At 40.1% G+C, this 20,323-nt stretch overlaps 3 protein-coding genes across 4 annotated transcripts; 2 read left to right on the top strand and 1 right to left on the bottom strand.

Moving 5' to 3' along the window:
- The first annotated feature begins 1,506 nt into the window (after positions 1 to 1,506).
- On the top strand, positions 1,507 to 9,937 carry hapstr1a (HUWE1 associated protein modifying stress responses a). Its single transcript, XM_077619322.1, has 5 exons — positions 1,507 to 1,934; positions 2,885 to 2,965; positions 6,527 to 6,594; positions 6,686 to 6,896; positions 7,824 to 9,937. Exons 1-5 carry the CDS (start codon positions 1,739 to 1,741, stop codon positions 8,135 to 8,137), a joined length of 870 nt encoding a protein of 289 aa, XP_077475448.1. The 5' UTR covers positions 1,507 to 1,738; the 3' UTR covers positions 8,138 to 9,937.
- Positions 9,938 to 10,390: 453 nt separating this feature from the next.
- Positions 10,391 to 14,033, bottom strand: dctn5 (dynactin 5). Its single transcript, XM_077618907.1, has 6 exons — positions 13,721 to 14,033; positions 13,542 to 13,610; positions 13,349 to 13,467; positions 12,610 to 12,721; positions 12,159 to 12,261; positions 10,391 to 11,080 (listed from the first exon to the last, which is right to left on the bottom strand). The coding sequence occupies exons 1-6, from the start codon at positions 13,766 to 13,768 to the stop codon at positions 10,983 to 10,985; spliced, it is 549 nt and encodes a 182-aa protein (XP_077475033.1). The 5' UTR covers positions 13,769 to 14,033; the 3' UTR covers positions 10,391 to 10,982.
- A 561-nt stretch (positions 14,034 to 14,594) lies between these two features.
- Positions 14,595 to 19,193, top strand: ndufab1b (NADH:ubiquinone oxidoreductase subunit AB1b). 2 transcript variants are annotated; one of them, XM_077618075.1, is made up of 5 exons: positions 14,595 to 14,816; positions 16,780 to 16,896; positions 16,964 to 17,051; positions 18,821 to 18,925; positions 19,011 to 19,193. In XM_077618075.1, exons 1-4 carry the CDS (start codon positions 14,616 to 14,618, stop codon positions 18,910 to 18,912), a joined length of 498 nt encoding a protein of 165 aa, XP_077474201.1. In that variant the 5' UTR covers positions 14,595 to 14,615; the 3' UTR covers positions 18,913 to 18,925; positions 19,011 to 19,193. The 2 variants fall into 2 exon arrangements, with proteins under 2 accessions (XP_077474201.1, XP_077474200.1); XM_077618074.1 differs by having other exon boundaries at positions 18,821 to 19,193.
- The last annotated feature ends 1,130 nt before the right edge of the window (positions 19,194 to 20,323 follow it).

Genomic DNA, 20,323 nt, shown 5'->3' with positions numbered 1-20,323 from the left:
GCCGCTGTACTTAATGGGAAAAAGTTTTTTTTCAGAAATGTGTTTGTATACGACAGTGCAACAACTGCCTTATGAAAATGCACAGCACTCACGGAAAAAAACGGGAGATTTTCTGTGTAGAAGTGGCCGGAGAGTAAATATAATCTTCAAAAATCCGAGACAAACGTCCCATCACGTTAGCTTTTGCTCATCTTTGTCGGCTTTGGCGATCACCATCACGATACATATGCATTGATAATAGCCCTTTATTTCTGTGATGTTACTTGCCTGCGTGTTTTATGTTTTTTTTTAATGTATTTATACGATAATATGCAGTGAACAGCTATAAAACAGTCATCCGTCATGTAGAGGGGGCATTACGCAAATGGGAGTGGTTTTAACAATAATGAACAAGTGAATGAAATACAAAAAGTTCCTCGAAGCACATTTTTTTAACATAAATCCATTAATCAGATTAATATGATCTGCTATCACCATAAACAGCTGCTGATTCGCGTCTCTATAAATAGACCCACTGGAACATCATATTAAGCAACAAACTAATATTAGACTTGACATCGTTAAATAGGGTTTCTCATGATCTATAGCGTCAGGCAGACTTCATAACTTCATGGTAGACTTGGAAAAAAAATAAAAAATACAATTTAACTCAATCTACTTTACCGCTTATTCTTTTAGGCGTATCCCATCTGATCGACGGTGGCGAGTCGACAGCCTACTGCTCATCTGAAAAGTTATAGTACCTTGGAAAACAAGCATACCTTTCGTTCCATCGTTCTTGCCGGGCCATGCCATCTTCTTGAGGCAAATCCGTTTGTTTTGAACATGTCAAGAAGGGCAACTCTCAATCTAAACGTGTACCGTACCTGAGTGTGACGTCACGCTCGTATTGCTCCATCCGTCTCGTTATACTGTTTTGCTCAGCAAATAACTCGTTTTTTTGTTTTATGCGTATATATAGACATCAATAGTATGTGTAAAACGTACTTTAAACAAATAAATACCATACGCATTAAAAGCAAGAAAATGTAATTCTCTTAGTCAACGTTGCATGCGTTTATATGTTCATTTTTGGGGGAAGTTTGCACATTTTGTGGGAAATATTAAACCTACAAAAAATCCTCGCACATTTTGGAGAAATTTAACGCAATTAAAACTCAAATCGCAATGATTGCACGGTGCAAAGATAATGGAATTGCATGTCAAACAATATGATTGACTATTAAAATATTATGTATTTAGGGAACAAGCGGAGACGTTCCAAAATGAATACGATTCAACTATCATGAATTAATTCATGACAGTATTTACATGTGACATTGTAGTTTGGAGAAGCATGAACTCTCTTGCAAGCTTTTGAAATGGGGAAATTTCACGGAGCTTCTTTTGTGGCAACAAAGTGAAAGACAAATCGGAAATCCAATGGAACCGTGACCCTGCAGGTAGCCCCACCCCCTTAGGTTGTAAATTGACCAACCAGCGCCGAGTTTGTAACAGAAAGGCGGGACTAAGCGAACAACAAGGTAGCTTACGTTTGTATATATCCCTGACGTCGGCAACTCGGAAAATAGTCGGCTAAGCATAGCGTGAAATGGTCGAAAGACCCGTAGATCATAATCGAGAGCCAAGTAGTAAAACCGCTAATATTTCCATCAAAGATTCCCGTATAGTTCTTTATCCAACATACGTACGTACGTTAAACTGCTAAAGTGAGGTTTCTCCAAGTTTTCGTGGATTCATGGAAGAGAAGAAGGAAGACGGTGACTCGGAGATCCAGGAACACGGACCCGAACACTGGTTCTCAAAATGGGAGCGGCAGTGTCTGGCCGAGGCGGAGCAGAGGGAGCCGAGCGAAGAGGAGGCCGACAACGACCAGGATAAACTGTGGCATCTTTTTCAGAACTCTGCCACCGCCGTGGCACAGTTATACAAAGGTTGAACCGTCGCTTTCTTCTGTTGCTATTTGTTAGCATGATGACAGTGTAGCCACACCGCCAGCTTACCCTTTAGCTTGTTGATTAGCAATTTAGCACAGCGACACTGACATTGTGACACGTTGATCGAACGCCATCGTACGGTAGAAACTAGCAAAAACGGCGGAGCAGTGCATAATTTATGTTGACTTTGTCCAACGATATTATTCGTGAACTTGGCAGAAGACTATAAGACAAGTTGGGGGACTTCGAAAGAGCCAAGTGTAGATTATTTTGCAAACATTAGAGCGACTCTAAAAAAAACGAAAAAAAAACACATGAATCATGAAGGCTGTCCACAAATTAGTCGTTCACTCAATGTTCTATCGGTGTACTGCCCCGTCGTCAGCCAAGCTAGTTACAAAATGGCGATGGTAACAACAATCGTATCTACGCGACATTCCCAGATGACAGTTTGTTGAACTGTCAATGTTACCATCTGTTTACTCGCCGCTATATTCCACGTCTCGCCTAATGGCGACGAAAGTTCATCAACACAGCACACGCTAGCCTTCGGCCGGCTGCTGAGTGGACACTTATCGAGACAACGTGTAGCTTAGCCAGCCTTCCAATCACAAAATGGCGTGGTTATTATTAGTTGGCAGTATGAAATTTGGTTTGTCTTCGGCCTGCCTCGACTCTGGTGCGGGTGAAGATTGAGGTCCATATTTTTAGAGCGTGTTGTGTCCACCGACATATGTTTGACATTGCTTTACAACTTAACTGCTGAGAGGACACTTCAGCTTTGGTCTCTTTCGAACTGTTTATTTTGGTACTCGTGACTTTGTAGAGCCGAGATAACATGGCTTCATTTTGACTTGGTGTCTTTATTGGTTGTTTGGTTGATGTTGGCCATGTTTTCATATCTGGGTAACCCAAACACGCCCTTCCCTCTTCTATCTATTCCACAGACCGAGTATGTCACCAACAGGGCTTGTCACTCTGGGTGCCATTTCAGAATGCAGCTACAGCAGTCACCAACCTGTACAAAGGTACATCACAATTGTCTGCTATCTTGTCTTTCCACTTTTAAATTGAAAATGCAGCCCAATATGGCCATGTTCATATTGCAGTGCATTTAAATCTGAAAAACCTTGCAATTGCCCTACATGTCAGCACTGAGACCTCACACAAGGGGCAATATTTACCTCCATAAACTATCTGCTCCACATTACATTGTGTTTTTGCGCATCGGTGGGACTTAATGGATGCTTTTCACAGTTTTTTTTGTAATGTGGGGGAGGGAATAAATGTCAATTGGACATACCCTGCAGTGAGCATAGCCTTCTGCTGTACATTAACAACACTTGGTTCCATTTTTGCTCTATTTACAATTCTTGGAAATGGAACTTTTATGCTGTTTAAAATGTCATCATGAAAGCGCCAAACTGGTTCATAGCCTTATTCGTCATGAACTAATTCCGGGCTATCCAAGCCAGCTCCTGTCACCAGGTGGGGGATACCCTGGATTGGTGGCCAGCCAATGGGCAGGGCACCAGGAGGCAGACAACCATTCATGCACACACTCATACTTAGGAGCAATGTAGAGTGTCCAAGCAGCCAAAATGTTTTGAGGATGTGGAAGGAAACCAAAGTACTCAGAGAAAACACACAAGCCTGGGGAGAACATGCACATTATACAAGAAGGTCCGAACCTGGGATTGCTTAACCATTTGCCCGCTTAGTCGCAGTGAAACATATATTAGATTTTTTTTTACGCAGTATGGTTAAAATTGGATAATTATCCATATTCTCTAGAATGAACCCCATGCGGCATACGCCATCAAGGTATATGTCACTACTGTTCAACAAAACAAACTACAGACATAAATGAGCAATTTCGGGCAAAACACCCATGCCTTTAAATTTTTTTTTTTAAATTCTCTTGTAATATAACGCATTTGCCTTGTCAAGTGAGCATGTGTAAAAGTGTTCAATCCAGTAGCATAAAATCCTTAAAAATTTCCCACAAAAACGTGATGATTGAGAGCTCGCTGCAGTGCCATAAACACTGCGACGATGTGATACAATGCGAATGCTTGTGACTTAATAGTTTACACTGCGAGTCGCATACTACACAGAAAATAGAGAACGGGCATCATGCCCTGCAGTCTGAACATAGCATTAAAAACCTTTAGGGATTTCCCAATCACGTTTTTGCATGCAAGTCTGAATAACAGTAGTCCTGATCCGATTCCTCGGCCATGTATTACGGGAAAAAAATAATCCAAATGCTTTTTCCCCCAATTTGAACAAAGCTATCCTATCATAGCCATATAAAAGTGTTATTAGTAGTACAACAGTGGTTTCAACAAGGGAAAAGAAAAATTACAAATTCCTTTTTTAGTTGACTGTACGGCAAGAAAAATGTTAGCAAAATAATGTTAAAATATTTAGTTTGACATACCGTATTTACTCTCATATTATCCACATTTGTCAGACAAAAAAATGATGACTTACATGTCTTATATGCACATAAAAAGACAGCATGTACGAAACAGCAAGGTGACAAAGACGAAACGCCATAACGCAAGACAATGCGGCTGATATGGTCATTTATTTCAAAATAGAGAAGATAAACAGAAAACGCTAAACAAAATATTTTTTATGTCTATGAATGAAATTCAAGAAAAAAAACGTGGAAAAAAAAACTCGTGTGCCTGTAACTGCTCGCTCAGGGCGTCGCCATCTTACCTAGGGCGCCACCATCTTACCTAGAGTGCCACTGTCTTACCTAGTTAAACATGCTCTGACCGGCCAGAGTAGCCTAGATTCATGTGTTCGTATTGTTTACCATGTCAGCACATCCCAATTGTTGTTAAGCCTGATCAAAGGTCTTGCGGTCGATCGTTAAAATATCAGCCTTGATACCTGCGTAATGTGTATCTCATGCTATTATTGCACCCAGAGACTTGGTGAACACTATACCGCTACACACACACTTCCTGGTTGTGCTTACGTTACCTCTTTTTTGAAAGGAAATGATTGTACATTTGTGATTATGAAATAAAACAAAATTCCGCTTTGATTTTTGTTCTTTTTTATTTCTTTTTCGAAAAGTGACAACTTTTGCAGTAATTTGAACCCCTGAGTCTTTACACTCAATTCCACTCCCCTGACAGTGACTTTTCCAATCGCGTGAGCAGATCAGTGGCATCCCTAGTCTATACTATGAGAACCAGCACTGGCTCCAGCAACCTGTCCATTCTGTCATGTCAACGCTGCCTAATATTTTTCAAACACACCCTTTTATTATTTTTTATGTTCCATTATTCCAAACCAAATTCTTTCAGCCTCAAAGGATGCTATTTCTTTTACTGCCATATTGGCTAACATGTCACTGAGCTGGATGCCCTTTTGCTAAAACGTTCATTGTGCGTGTTAATAACAACGCTGCTCTCATACACTTTAGTTGCAATGTTAGGAATCCACCAGTGAGACAAATGCTGAATGTTAAACAAATAAAATTCCACTGGACACAATGTTCTGTAGTGTGTGTGTAGGGATTTCACCATATCGTCCTGTAGTACTACTACAGTCAACTCATGCTTTCATTTTATTTTAACTTCAGAGCCAACTACTTTGGAATTTCAGGAGTTTACCCGGCCGGAAATACAACGCAAACTCCGGGACTCCGGACAACCTTCCTAAACTCCGGAAATCCCCAAAAATTGTCACTTGAATTTTTTGGGAAGCAACCATTTTGGAAAAGTACCAAATTTCCAATTTAAATGCCTCGAAATTCACACCGTCGCTACATCTGTAAACTGGAAGAATTCGGTAACACAAGTGCATTGTGAATCATCCGAGTCACGCGTTCTGACGAATGATTTGTATTTTGCGACTTCAGCGCATATAGATATTTGCGTGAATCACATTCACACCGGATAAACTCTGGAAAAGGGGGTACCCGGTCGTTTGGTCGCCCGGAAGGTTATTGATAATTACCATTTAAATCGTTGCTCAAATTCCCTAAATACAAACTGTGAATTATTATTTAGTCATACTTAATGCCCTATTAATTATTAGGCTAAAGAAAAGCTCCAAATTTCCCGTACTTTTATTGTGTTTTGTTGGAGAACTTGTTAAGACCCTGACTGACGTCCCTTCTTAAGGGGACAACTCATGTACATACAAACTCTTATACACTCACACATCTGCTCAGTGAAACTGCTCAGGGCCATTGTTGGCTTTTATTGATGCGTAGACCGTGTTGTTTTACCTTGTTTTGTCGCTGGTCTTTTGGTCGCCCGTTGTTTGGGTCCGGGCGACCAAAAGACAGCGACCAAAAGACAGCGACCAAAAGACCGGCGACCAAACAACCGCACACGGGAAAAGGGACAAGGGTACTCCTGAGATGGGGTCGATGGAGGTTGGCAGCTCTGTAACTTGAAGCCCTGTTAACTTTCAGTACAAAAGGCATGTTTTTTTAACGCAGCATTTTTCTTTTATTGAGCCGAGGAAGGGGCTGCTCATCTGAAATTCAACAAAGTTGTGATATTTACCATGTGTTTGTCGTGAAATATTTGCATTGTTTTCCCCCGTTGTCGTAGAGAGTGTTGAGGCCCACCAGCGAAGCTTCGACAGAGGCATCCAGATAGGACACCAGAGGCGTAATAAGGTTGGCGTCCTTTTACCGATATCAGGTTGAAAAGCTTGTCTTTTTGGCATTCAACAAAAAAGGGCCTCAAATTGGCTACTCTGTCCCATAGGACATGTTGGCGTGGGTAAAAAAACGACGGAGAACTATACGCCGGGAGGATCTTATCAGCTTTCTGTGTGGCAAAGCACCCCCACACAGGAGTAGCAGGGCCACCACAAGGTTGGCCATGGTGGCCCCCAGCCGGGCCAATTCGCCGGCTGAGACCGGCTCGTCCGTTGAAGCCGACCTTCAGCCGTTCCGGGAGGCCATTGCATTGCACGGTGAGCGAACACCAAATGGGAGATTCCTCACCTTTTTTTTAACCTGGGAGAATCTTGCAGCGAGTGATTGCTGTCAGCCCTCCCCATCAAAATAGATTGGACGGCTAGCGGCCTGCAGGCGATGAGTAAAATGCTATAGAGAAGCAAAAATATATAACCTTTTAGAATGTTTATTTGGAGCGTTGTCTGTTTCTGTTTGTTTTTTAAATTTGATTATTTTTTGTTTTCTTAACATCTTAATATTATAGACCGTCATAGCAGACATTAAGCCCCTACTTTGCAGTCGGTCACTGTGGCATTTTTTTTATTTTTAACATGCAATATTGCATATTATACTACAAAGTAGATACTTGTGCCTTATAAATGAAGAAATGCCGTTGTTCGTAAAATAGGGTGGGTGTCGCTTAGAGTTGTGCAGCTCAGCACAAAAACTACACTAATTATAGTATTCAGAAAATAATGATATTATCTAGGATTAACTATAATCTAGGGTTTCTCCCCAAAAACTTGGTGCCTGCTGTGTTAGCACACCAACACCCACCCCACCATGATCTTTTTTTGGAAGGATGGTATGATCAAATAGATTAAAAAAATGTTAAGGTGACAAAATTCTTGTGTGTGTGTGTATATGTATATGAAGGTGTATGTGTGTGTGTATATGAATGTTTTATGCGTGTGTGTATATGAATGTGTGTGTGTATGAATGCGTGTGTGTATATATATATGATGGGGGATTTCCAGAGTTTGGGGAGGTTGTCAGGAGTCCCAAAATTCATGTTACTTGTCCGGGTAAACTCCGAAAATTCTGGAGAAGTTGGCAGCTCTGGACTATATTGTCCAGCAGTTTTTTTTCTTTAATTATTATTTATTCTATTCAAGAATAAAGTTCATATTTGGTGTGGCTAATGATTATCGTTTGGCGTGCAGGTCTAAGCGGCGCCATGGCAAGCATCAGCGTGCGCTCTGGTCCCCCGGGGTCTCCCACTCACGTGAGCGGCAGCAGCGGCAACGGAGGCGGCGGAGGGGCTTCTTCGGGCTCGGGGGCTCTGTGCCGCGGCAGGCGCAACGGCCTCCTGGACGTGGACCTGAACACTTTCATCTCCGAGGAGATGGCCCTCCACCTGGACTCGTCCGGTTCGGCCACGGCGGGGGGAGGGGGCACGGCCCGCAAACGAAACTCCACCCAGTGTGCCGACGTCATCACGGACTCGCCCACTCACAAGCGCAACAGGATGATTTGAACTGCCCTGCCGACGTGAAGATGGCCGTCTGCGGCGGAGCTTTTCGTCTCCCTCCCTCTCGACAAATCGGAGCGCGTGTACCCGCCGGGCCAGGGGCGGGCGAACCAGGAAGTTATCCCGTGGGTGAAGATGGATGCACTGTGCTGAAGCCACTTGATTCTTGACACATTTGTGCCCTTACCCCCCACCCACCACCTTAATAAGGAAGTGAGGTGTCACCGTGGACATGGAGTGCTTCTTTCTGTTACCCGCTGCACACTTCAAATGCTTCAACCACTTTTTTTTTCTTTTATACCAACAGTGTTAAGTAAGAATTCTTGTTTCCACTGTCAACAGCGGTGATGGCCAAATTTCAGTTTCACTCATGCTGACGCCTTTTTTTCTTTGTTGGGGATAACCGAGAGGACTTTTTGAGACGCTGCAGTCTCATTCTAAAACACAGCTGCTCTTTTACGCGGTCGGTCGTGTGACTTTCCCGATGAGTTGCAATAAGGCTTTTTGCACTTAAGATTACATGCAAACAAAATCGGCTCTTCCAATCGCGTCGCAGGTGTAGCCTCTTGGTCGAAAGGCGTGGATACCGGTGAGCGCGCGAGCTCTTGCTTCCGGCTCTCTGGTCTTCGATTATATTTTACCTCGGTGCTGGAAGACTAAAAGGATTGTGTCAACTTTGAGTTGAGAAAGCTCATCACTCTCCATCCCATTTATTCAATGTTATTTCTTTTTTGGGTGACATTATTCAATTCATTAACTGCGGCATTTAAAAAAGATTGATGTCAAACAAGGCTCAATTATTCCCGATTTATTATTTTTATGATTAACACTTAAAGTGAGTCTGACTGGTTCTGAAAATGAGATCTCTTACTCAAGCATTTATTACCAGACAGGCTGTGTTTGCACCGAGGCATTCTTACTTGAAGCGAGCCACGGTGACGTCAGCGGTGCTCGCATCTTGACATCACGGAATGTGGCGACGTATATGAAGCGTGTCACTTTTGTTTCAATCTCAAACATTGTTTTACTTTGGCGCTAAAATTCTTGCATGACTGCCGGCTTGTCCTTTAATCCATTATCTTGCCCAAGTGGTTCCCTCAGTTTTTTTTGTTGCAAAACCACTAAAAAGTGGCTTTTCATTCGACGACAAAGCATCTAACCATTATAAAGGGTGACAAAGTAATCATTGCTGAGGGCTGCTTTTAATGTTCATTTTGGGATCATTTTGATTCGTGAGATTTCTAACTCATGGCTGAGGAATTATAAAAGATAGTCTTCTGGTGGCTTTGTTAAAATGTTTCTTCTATACTTTGAGCATTTGTTGGTCAAATATTCCTAGCAGTTCCTCTCTGAAGTGTAATTTGTTTTAAAATTGCATGGTGGGCCACATCCAATCCTCTGGAAGGTCTTATATAGGTTCCTCACTCCCCCCAAATGTGCCACTCTGTTGCAATGGGGATTTATTTGATGGCAGTCTGCTTCTAATGGTTCAAAATTTTGCATTTTGAACAATTTGCTCACATTCTCTTTCCAAACGCTTAGTCTGCCCTGTGGTTTTAACACTCACTAGCAGCACTTTTGAGTGAAAGGTGGTTGTTGCACGTCCAATAGCGAAGCGTGACGTGTCTGGTGACAAAAAAAAATACAATCGAAAACACATTTGGATTTTAATCCCAATTTCTTCTTGGGTCACTTTCTACATAGGCAGGTAGGAGCCACCTGTCTTTGAAGCCAACTGTATTATCAGCTCTTTCTTCATACATAATTGTCAAAAAAAGGTAATAAATGGCTAATCTATATACTTAACATTTAATTGTTGGTATGATATATGTGGTTCACATTGTAAAGATGAAATAAAACCATTGAATTGCAAAAAGAATGGATTTATTGAAACTGGAATGAGGTTAAGAATTTGGATGGTTTCATTGTTGGAAAGACAATTGCAGCTAAAGCAACATGAAAAACTTTGATTTAAAATAATTGAAATTGTGTGTATTTTTATTTTTGTCCCAATAGATAGCAGTTTTTTTTAATCTAGTACAATACAACACTGCGTACGTGTACACCAAATAACCTCAATTGGTATATAGTATGTCGCATGTTTTAAGTTCTTTACGCTTTAAAAGATAATCCAATCGAAACAGCAAAGCACACAAGAAACCATTTGAAACTGTACAATCTCTTAGTTTAGAATGTAAAAAGATTGTGGAATAACCTGGAACTATCAGTAAAACACAAATGAATAACAAAATGCTAAAATTTCCTTCAATATAACCTTTAATCGATCATTACATGAGATTACCAAAGACATTTCTATGAATTCATTTTCGACATTGAGATGTTCTCTTTTAATCAGTCAATCTTAATAGCTGGGAATAAAAAAAAACTCATTTATTGCCATTGACAGGAGATTGGCAATGTTAAATGAATTAGAGCTGGGATGGCCAGCAGTGAAATGATCATACTTCAGTGCCATTGACTGCATTAGACGTCCAATTCATTTGGAATAGAATATTTCCATCGCTGTCGGCTCCTCCCAAGCCGTATTAACTATACATATCAGATCAAGTGTGTAATTAATGGGAGCAGTTGGAAAAATTGTTGTGTTTTGTTCCAAGTTTGTCTCATCTAACATCTTAACGGCGTCAAAAAGTGATGTCAAATTATATTACCGAGGCAAGGGAAAAGAAAATGTTATATATAACCTTCCTTGAGGTGCACTTAAACTATTAACAGTTTTTTTTCTTTTTCAGCACAAGCTCTGCTCAACAGGATTTAAAGGAATCCCCGTCATGCACACAGTTTGCAGGACATAGTATAAGAAAAAAAAAAACATTGTCATGGCAAAGATTTATATCTGGCTCAGGGGAAGAAACTTCTGGTAGTAGCTTTTGGTGACATCAATCATCAGGTCCTGCGTGCACTCTGGAAGTTCCCCAGAAAACAAACCTAAAAAGGGAAACAGTGCTGTCTCTGGATTGATATTAAACCTTAAAACTATAACTGTATTTTTCAGACTATAAGTCGTACCTGAGTGTAAGTCGCACCCAATATATATATATATATATATATATATATATATATATATATATATATATATATATATATATATATATATATATATATATATATATATATATAAATTGCACTGAAGTACCCGTGGACCAAGTGGATCTACATAAACACAGCAAACTGCTAATCCCCATTACCCAATTCAACAAGGAAGGCACATATGGGATCCCTTTCTTGCTCAAAATCAGAGAAGTTTGTGTTTGTCTTTTATGCAGCTATCAACATTTTATGTAATTAATTACCGTAATTTTTGGACTATAACTAGCACCTGAGTAGTATATGTCGCACCAAACAAAGAATATACAATGAAGAGCAATGTTCCCTCTAATTTTTTGTTTGTCTGGGCAGAAAGACAACCACCCTGAGCACACTGAGACCGGTGTGAGCAACATCATCATTGCTCGCTATGGGCACACACCAGTATCACACCTGCCATAAGCAGGTGTATGTCTACTACACATGAATGATTTAGTAATAATAAAATGTAATGATTAATATCTATGAATGGGCGGCGCGGCGGATGAGTGGTTCGCGCGTCGGCCTGACAGCTAAAAAAAAAGGGATTTTATTTTGTGCGCTCCATATGATTTGCTGTGCGCAGAGAAGACGAGAGTAGTGCGCAATTGCGCACGCGCGCAGCTTAGAGGGAACATTGATGAAGAGGGATTTTTTTTATATATAAGTCGCACGAGAATACAAATATTGTGGGGAGCAATGTTTTTTATAAACTAATAGTAAAAAGGGGAACAGCAGGGTAAATAGGCAATTGTTAAAGTAACAGTTTTACAGATAGTTACCAGTAAGAGAGTTACCAGTAAATCGACATACAAGCTCAGTCCCGGAAGGAATTAAGCTTGTATCTCGAGGTACCACTGTATTGGCGATATTTATTGTTTTATCATAGGTAACTAAGTCAGAAAAGAAAATGCAACAACAGTTCTGTGAGTCCATGTACCTGGACATCCCGAAAAGACAGTAAAAGGAGGTACCACCGTCTCTGGAGGAAGAACGGTATTGTCTAGGATCTTGCAGCAGTCTTTCAGCACACAGCGTCGGCCCTGAAAATATGCCAAACATACCAAATGTCCCATGAAAAAAGTCACATCGTTTTAAGGTACAACAATGCAATAGATATAAAAAGTCTGCAAAGCATGTACAAGTGCCAGAATTTTGTAATATCGAAAGACCCCAAAAATTCTCGCCATATGTGATATAGAAAGTTTGCAAAAGTGTGAACACCTGTTCATATTACATGAAGATTCAAATAATCTTTTCACTACATGTTGTGAAGTAATGTCACGGCAAGCAAAACTCCAGCATAATACTCTCGCCTCAGGGTTTCATAATGACTTGCATGTGATTGGCGCTAGGGGCTGAACCTCTGCTGTGTGTTCGAGCGCACTCACAATGACACAGTTCTTGCCGATGTGGACGTAGGAGCCGATCTGGGCCGCGTTTACCACGCAGTCTTCCTCGATGAACACGTGGTCACCGATGTGGAGCGGGAAGAAAGCCACTCTACAAGTAATGGAACACAGCAATATCCGTGGTAATTCATTAAATGCCACTTGACGGCAATGGACGTCCAATCTAAGTAAACTAGGAAGGGTTGGCAACAAGGCAGGAGTACTTTCCGATTTGCTCTAAAAACAAAGACTGGACTGGTGGTCAGGGATGTCCCGATGCTGATTTTTTTTCTGAACTAATTTAGTTCAAGATGTTTTACCCATGCTATGCAGATATCCCGACACAGAATGTTTCATCCAAGAAACATAATGCAAAAGTTACATAACCATTAAATGACAAATACGTTTTTAGTATTAAAATGGGCCTTGATGGTACCTCAGCAAGAAATGATGTGTACGGGATGCTCTGTTTGTTTGTAAAGAGAAATTGTACCCTCAAAAGACATGCTTGCCTAGTGGTTGGATTTACTGCAGTCGAAAGGTTCGATGGTACTGAAAACACGTTACAGATGGATCTGATCTGGTATTGTGACAAAATCTGATACTGTAACATTCTCCAAAAATATAGCCGTATGGGATGGGGACATCACTACTGCCGACCACTCCAGGGTGTGGCTTTCCCTTTTTGGATCAGCAACACCACTAACACATTTGACACAAAGACAAATAGCCATGTTACCCTTTGCTGAACTTCTTGAAAGGTGGACGAATGACACTCCTGCTTTTGACCACACAATGTCTGCCCACCCTGACATTTGCTAGGTCTCCCCTGATGATACAGTCATTCATCACGATTGTCTGGAGACAGTTCACAAACCAATTCAGATGACAACCCAATCCATGAAAAAAACCTAAAGTGGATTTTAACTTACCTTGCCATTGAGGACGATATTTTGACTCCCGCATAGCACAGACTGTCTGCTAACTTTGTTGCCAGAAGCCTGAAATGATCAAGAATTCTATCACTTAGTGTGGCCATGGTGCTGCAACGCCCCGTCCGGGTAGCTAGCACAAGACACTAGCGAACAAGCGTCTTTAAAATATACTTTACCGTCTCAATATATTCCGCTTTGTTGTACAATATTTCAGACAACTCCATGGCGGTGAAATCGAGGAGTTGTTTATGCAATAAAGGGGAGGTAAATGTGATGCATTTGTTTTGTTGAGCTCTCTTTTCCCGACTGACAAATGGATTGGATAGTTGTCTAGACAGTACGAATCAAATAGTGTTATCGATATATTTTACGTGGAATATTCATAGATAATACGTTTTTAACAGAATGTATTGGGTTACTTTCATCTGTGTCTGGCAAAGCATTACAAATGAGCTCCTTTATCTTATTAATTCAGATGTGAAAATGTCTTGTCGATTGATTGATCATGCCTGGATTTGACCCGCTGTTACGTACAATGGTCAAAATTCATGGTTTTAGTTACAAATTTCACGTGGAAGAAATAAAACGTTTTATTTTCATTTCTTTAATTTTTATTATAAAAAAATAAACATGTTGACAATTATAACAAAAAACCCGGAACTCACGTAAGCGCTTATCCCCACAAAAATCACATATATACAAAACTAGATGTTTGATGTGTCATATAAGCAAATACTAGGCACGCATTGCTCCGTGTCGGCCATTTGGCGTCAGTCTTTCGCTAAACATAATAGTATATTGTCATCGCATCCTGTATAGTAATCTATTGAAATGGAGTGATATGTTCATAATAATGTTTTTGTAACATACAGCTTGAACCATAGTCATGGTTACACCGTTTATTATAAGCATTTATCACTGCGTTAATATTTCAGCGGCGTAAATATAATTTTAGCTGAGTAAATCGCGTTGAGGTTCTGACGCAAGATGGCCGTCAATGAAAAACACTCTTCCGCTCTCTGTATATAAAAAATATATCTATGCCTCGGCCAGTCTTCTTCATCGTGGTGCATGCTGGGAGCCAGCCGACTTCTATTCGTCATGGCGTCCCGCGTCCTGCACCAGTGTGTCCGCTCTCTCGCCCGACCCTCACTGCGACTCCTCTGCGCCAACCTGACGGTGAGAGCCGCTCCGGTTCCCGCAGCAGCTTCCCTTCGACCTCTCTCCTTCGCCGCGGCCAGCCGGAGGACGCGCTGGCTCACCCAGAGTTCGGTGAGTGTCCGCTATCATTGATTGCAGTGGGGCCTAGCGTGTGTCGCCATGACCTACCGACGCCTTTCAAAATATGTTCACGTTCGAACAGCTAGTTAACCATAACAATGCTAACGATGATTCTATTTTTACCACTTGGACGTCAAGCAGTGGAATGGCCGATATACTTATGATATAATATAGCGAGAATAGAGCTTGTCTACATAGGCTTACTTTTAAAAGCTCTTCCATTTGAGTTGCTCTCTATATATGCAGGTACGTACTGTTATTTTTTTAAAGGCTATTATGAAAAACCGGAAGTTACCAGTGTGTTTTAAATTAAATTGTCGAAATTATCTTCGTAGAGACTAAACAGATTCATTGTGCTGACTGTTTTTATTGGGATTAGCACCCTTTAATTTCTTTTGAAAGGTGCTAACCACACAGTCAACCGTTTATAATATTATAAAATTACGAATGGTGGAAATTTTGGAGTCTGTCCACGTTACGCACGGCATTGTAGCTTTGACATATAAGCTGCAAGAGTTGAACATTTCCCGTGCGCATGCTGATAACTCAAAACATGGGCGTCTCAAATGATGAATAGTACATTGTAAAGTCAAAGTATCATTGTCCGTGTCCAGAAACCCACGATGATTTTGAAAAATCTCGGGGTTCAGATGATAAATGAATAATAAAAATGTTAAACTAACCGGAAATGTTACATAGTGTCATAAACCGTTATCAGCAATATTAATTACTTGTCTTTTTTCCATCCTTCCTCTGTAAAATTAAGAGTTTATCACTTGTAGAAAAGTTAAGGCAGTGGCTCCTTAGCCGGTAACCGGTCAAATAGTCCCAGGGGCTATTTAGCCGGTAACCTATTATTTAACATTGAGTGAATAGGGGATTTTCTAAACCATTCAACCAATCTTATTGAAATTTGATGTGTTATTGCCAATTGATAGATTTTAACATTAGGTGAATAGGGATTTAATGACTCATTTAGGCAGTGGCTCCGTAGCCGTAGTTTCTTACTATTTACCTCATAGAATTCTTACCGGCTAAATAGCCATATGGGGCCATATAGGCTATTTGACCGGTTACCGGCTAAATAGCCCCTGGGACTATTTGACCGGTTACCGGTTAAGTAGCCACTGCCAAAAGTTTTCATTCATCACTAGTAGACAAGTTTTCATTCATTTACTGCCGACCTCCCACTTCAATGGATCGGATGCCTTTCGCAATCACTGTCTCCAGAGGTCCACTTTTAACATGCAAAAATACAGTGCATTCATGTTTGTTTACATATTAAGCAAAATCTGTTGCCCATTACACTTTCAAACATATGTTATACTTTCTTTTGTATCACTGTTTTAATATGGCGTTGGGGCAAGAATAAAAACTGAAAAAAACTTGCAGCAGATTTGATCACATTGCATACTATCATTTGACTCTTTACACTCATGGTTTGTTTATTGTGTTATTTCATCTCAGGGCTAGAATATTTGTTCAGATAGTTGTGTAATTTTCAAAATTGCTCAAATGTATATTTTCCTCGCATATAAGCCGCCCCCACGAAAAACCTGCACCCTTAAAATTGTTTTAAAATCGTTGAATTTTACAATTTCTCGCATATAATACACAATTTGCACCTCCATATTCATGGTTTCAATAGGAGTACAAATGTGTTACTTTGAAGGGAACATTTCTGAGATACTGTTTGAATCGAAAGTACACAAATAGGGTCAAAATAATAAAATTAGTAATTCAAGGGAATTTCCCGAATACGGGATGAAATAAAGTTCTAATCAAATCTAATTCATTCAGTAATGGTTGTTTCTTACTGCAAAACTGAAAATAACCAATAAACGGTACATGTTAATTTGCCGACATGTACTTGTGAAAGACTATAGCTACGCTGTAAATCTTGTGCACATACAAGCCATACCCTTGATTCAATCATCCCCCTGCTACCTTTCAGATCTCGCCGGGCGCTCAGTGTCGACAGTATGGGGATCTGCCTCCTCTCACGCTTGAGACAATCAAAGACCGTGTTCTTTATGTCCTCAAGCTGTACGACAAGATTAACCCCGAGAAGGTGAGTTGAACTTCGTGGCGAATATTGTCGACACTTTCTTAAACCTGCTTGGATGAACCCCCGCCAGCTGCAGACGTCGTCCCACTTCATGAAAGATTTGGGGCTGGACAGCCTGGACCAGGTTGAGATCATCATGGCCATGGAGGATGAGTTTGGTCAGTATCTTCCTCCTCCCCCCAGGCTTTATTCGTTTTCATACAATGGAGTATTAGGGCCTCGCAAAAATGGGTAAAAATGGGCATATGAGAATAAAGCGTAACATTAGGATTTTAATCTCAAAATATTATGACAACGTGTCATTTTACCAGAACGTTTTACCTCTTAACTTTACGTGGTATTACGAGGTAAAACGCATAATGTTACCTAATTTTCTGGAGTGTTGTGAGAACAAAATTATGTTGTCGTTTTCCGTAATGTTGGGAGTAGAGCTGGGCGATATGACAAAAATTGTTAGCACTATTAGAAAAAATGAACAGTATCGATAATTATTACGATAAATATCACATCTTATTTGTTTTAAATTTGAAACTTCTGTGAATAAGATAATTACTTTCCTCATTTAAATATGAAAGTAACTATGTTACCTTACTATATAAGAAAAGAGAATATGAAATATAATTTTAAAAAGTATTTTTGTTGTTCTGTTGTGCAATAAAGATAAGACAACTCCCTCCTTACACTATGAAAAGTAAAGAATCAAACCTGCGGAAATTTTCACAAGCGTCTTTATTTTTATAAATTGGCCTTCAGACCAAAGGTTGCTGTGCAATATAAATAAAATAATCAAATGAGGATATCACCATTGCCAAGCAGGCTAGTGTAAATTTACCTCACATAATAGCCATTTACAAAAAAATATATATAAAAGTTGGATGAACTTAATCCATTTTAACCAAAGATAACAAGGGTTAGATTTTTGCAATGTTTTCAGAACATTTATATTAAATTGGGAAACACCTTGGTATCAATTTTTAAAAAAGAAGATTACAGGCTTTCCTCAAATGAGGACAAGTGGGTTAAGGACATTTTCAATAAGGTTGCTCTTTGCGCACAGGTATTTGCGAGGCATTAAAATAAAAAAATGCCAAGGAGAATTCACTTGGATCTTTTAGTGGGTCGGATCGGTGTTGTCCTGCATCTTATAATCGCTTATTTTGGCCGTGTTATTGTCCTTTTGCGTTAATGCTTCGTGTTAGCCTCTATTGCTAACATGCCAAAACATTAGCTTCGTCATCCTCTTCTTCTCCTGAGTGTTGGTCTGGAACTAGCGTTCATCTCGCAACAGCCCCCATTCTTTGGTGGTCGGGTGGTGTAATTACAGTTAAAAATTATCGAATTTTTCATATCGTTGACAAAAATTATTTCACGATAATTATCGTTATCCTTTTATCGCCCAGCTCTAATTGTGAGATTAAAGTTCTATTATGTACCTTTTCACAGTATGCAGGGATGCTGTGTGGCTAATTTAGCTTTATTAACAACCACACACTTTATCCTGAGCTTTGGCACCTCCGTTAAAATGAACAACATTGAGGGCATATTGGGCAGCTATATTTTAAAATCGGTTTCACAAATAACATCGACATACTATGAATAATATACGAATTTTTACAAATACCTCAGCGTAGTTTTATATAATACTTAACTAAATTAGCCATACTGTTTAACATGCATATTATGAAACGTAACGATTTTAATAAAGTCATTACAACTTTAATCTCATAATATTAAGACTAATATCATATTTACAACGTATGACTAAACTCGTTGACTTTTTTGTAACATTTCTCAGAAGTGGTAGTATTAAGACTTCAATAGTTTAAAGACTTTTTCTCAGTCATTTTTTTGTGTAGCCCTTATACTCTGTCATAATGTCATTAATAGTGGTATAGTATGATTTTTTTATTTTATTTTTATCCCACAGGGTTTGAGATTCCTGACGCAGAAGCCGAAAAATTGATGACTCCATCGGAGATTGTACAGTACATAGCAGACAAGAAAGATGTATACGAATAAAAATAAACTTGAGGCAAGTCTTTACGGTTGGTTTAATAATCCAATCTTTCTGAAAGTCCTCTTCGGTTCGATTACACACAATGCAACAACCTTCACAGAAAGAGGACACCGAATCATTGGTCTATGTCCTCACAGGTGGCACTTCTCTCTTCATGGTGTTGTTGGCTTCTGCTGCCTCAGCGTCTTGCTAAAATAAACTGTCTTTGTTGTCCCCTCCATATATTGTATCGTTTTGTTTCTGCTAGGTTCACCAATAAATACATTACCTTGGTGGAATGGTATATTTACTTCACATCATTGCCTCCTTAGTCAAAATGATATACACATCTAGCACTGAGGACTGTGCAACAAATTAGAGAATTTACATATAAAGTGCCGCTCTACTTACGAAATGTTCAAATTACTAAAAAAGTTCTGGAACCAATTAATTTCATAAGTAGAGGTAAGACCAGTGGAGGGACGTGCATTTCACACCTAGACCTTCAGTAGTGCTACGTCTGAATCAATCCAACCCTCAATAATTATTTTATGGCTATAAAACCTTTACTGCAGCTACACCCGAGGCCTGTGTGGGTTTTCTCTGGGTGCTCCGGTGACTTCCCACATTCCAAAGATATGCATGGTAGGCTGATTGGCGTAAGTGAGTGGTTGCGTGTCTCCTTGTGCCCTGCGATTGGCTGGCCACCAATTCAGGGTGTCCCCCGCCTCTGGCCCGAAGTCAGCTGGGATAGGCTCCAGCACCCCCCGCGACCCTATTGAGGATAAAGCGGTTCAGAAAACGAGATGAGACAATGAAGCATTCTTTGTGTTTCGAATGTTAAACTTTTAGTGGACGAAGATGGCCTGGAATAAAGGTGAGTTGATGTAAAATACTAAGTAAAAATGTTACTCAATATTTGGTAAAATTAGTGTACCGATACTGTTTTATAGCATCAAGACCACAAAATTCAGGACTAATCTACGTCATCTTCAAAACATGGACATTGAGTTGGGAGGACAAACCACCTCGTGGAGCGCGGTAAGCAAGCCACCATCTTTAGCACATTCAATATGGCGGGACAATATGGGCGTGGTTATGCCTGTTGTCGACACAGCTGCGTAAATTAAGCACATGCGCAGTATCTTATCCTTTTGAACAGCCTTTCTTTGCTTACGGACGACGAGCACGCCAACGAGGTGAGTCGTTGTTACTGGCCTAAATGCATTTTATCACGCTACTGGGAGATTTTTTTAGGAATCAATTGAGCCAAAAACGCCAACAAATGTGTTAGTTTAATGCCAGGTTGAACACACCGTCGAAAATTTAAGTTTGGGCTCCTTTTCCTCTCACTAAGGCTTCGTCGAAATCACATTTAAAACTAAAAAAAAGGTCCAAGCCCAGTCTAAAGGTATATTCATTCTACAAAAGTAC

The sequence above is a fragment of the Stigmatopora argus genome, chromosome 14 (assembly GCF_051989625.1).
Source record: "Stigmatopora argus isolate UIUO_Sarg chromosome 14, RoL_Sarg_1.0, whole genome shotgun sequence".
Lineage (NCBI taxonomy): Eukaryota > Metazoa > Chordata > Actinopteri > Syngnathiformes > Syngnathidae > Stigmatopora > Stigmatopora argus.
The sequence above is the reverse complement of the archived record's forward strand: the minus strand, read 5'-3'. Positions and strand labels throughout refer to the sequence as shown.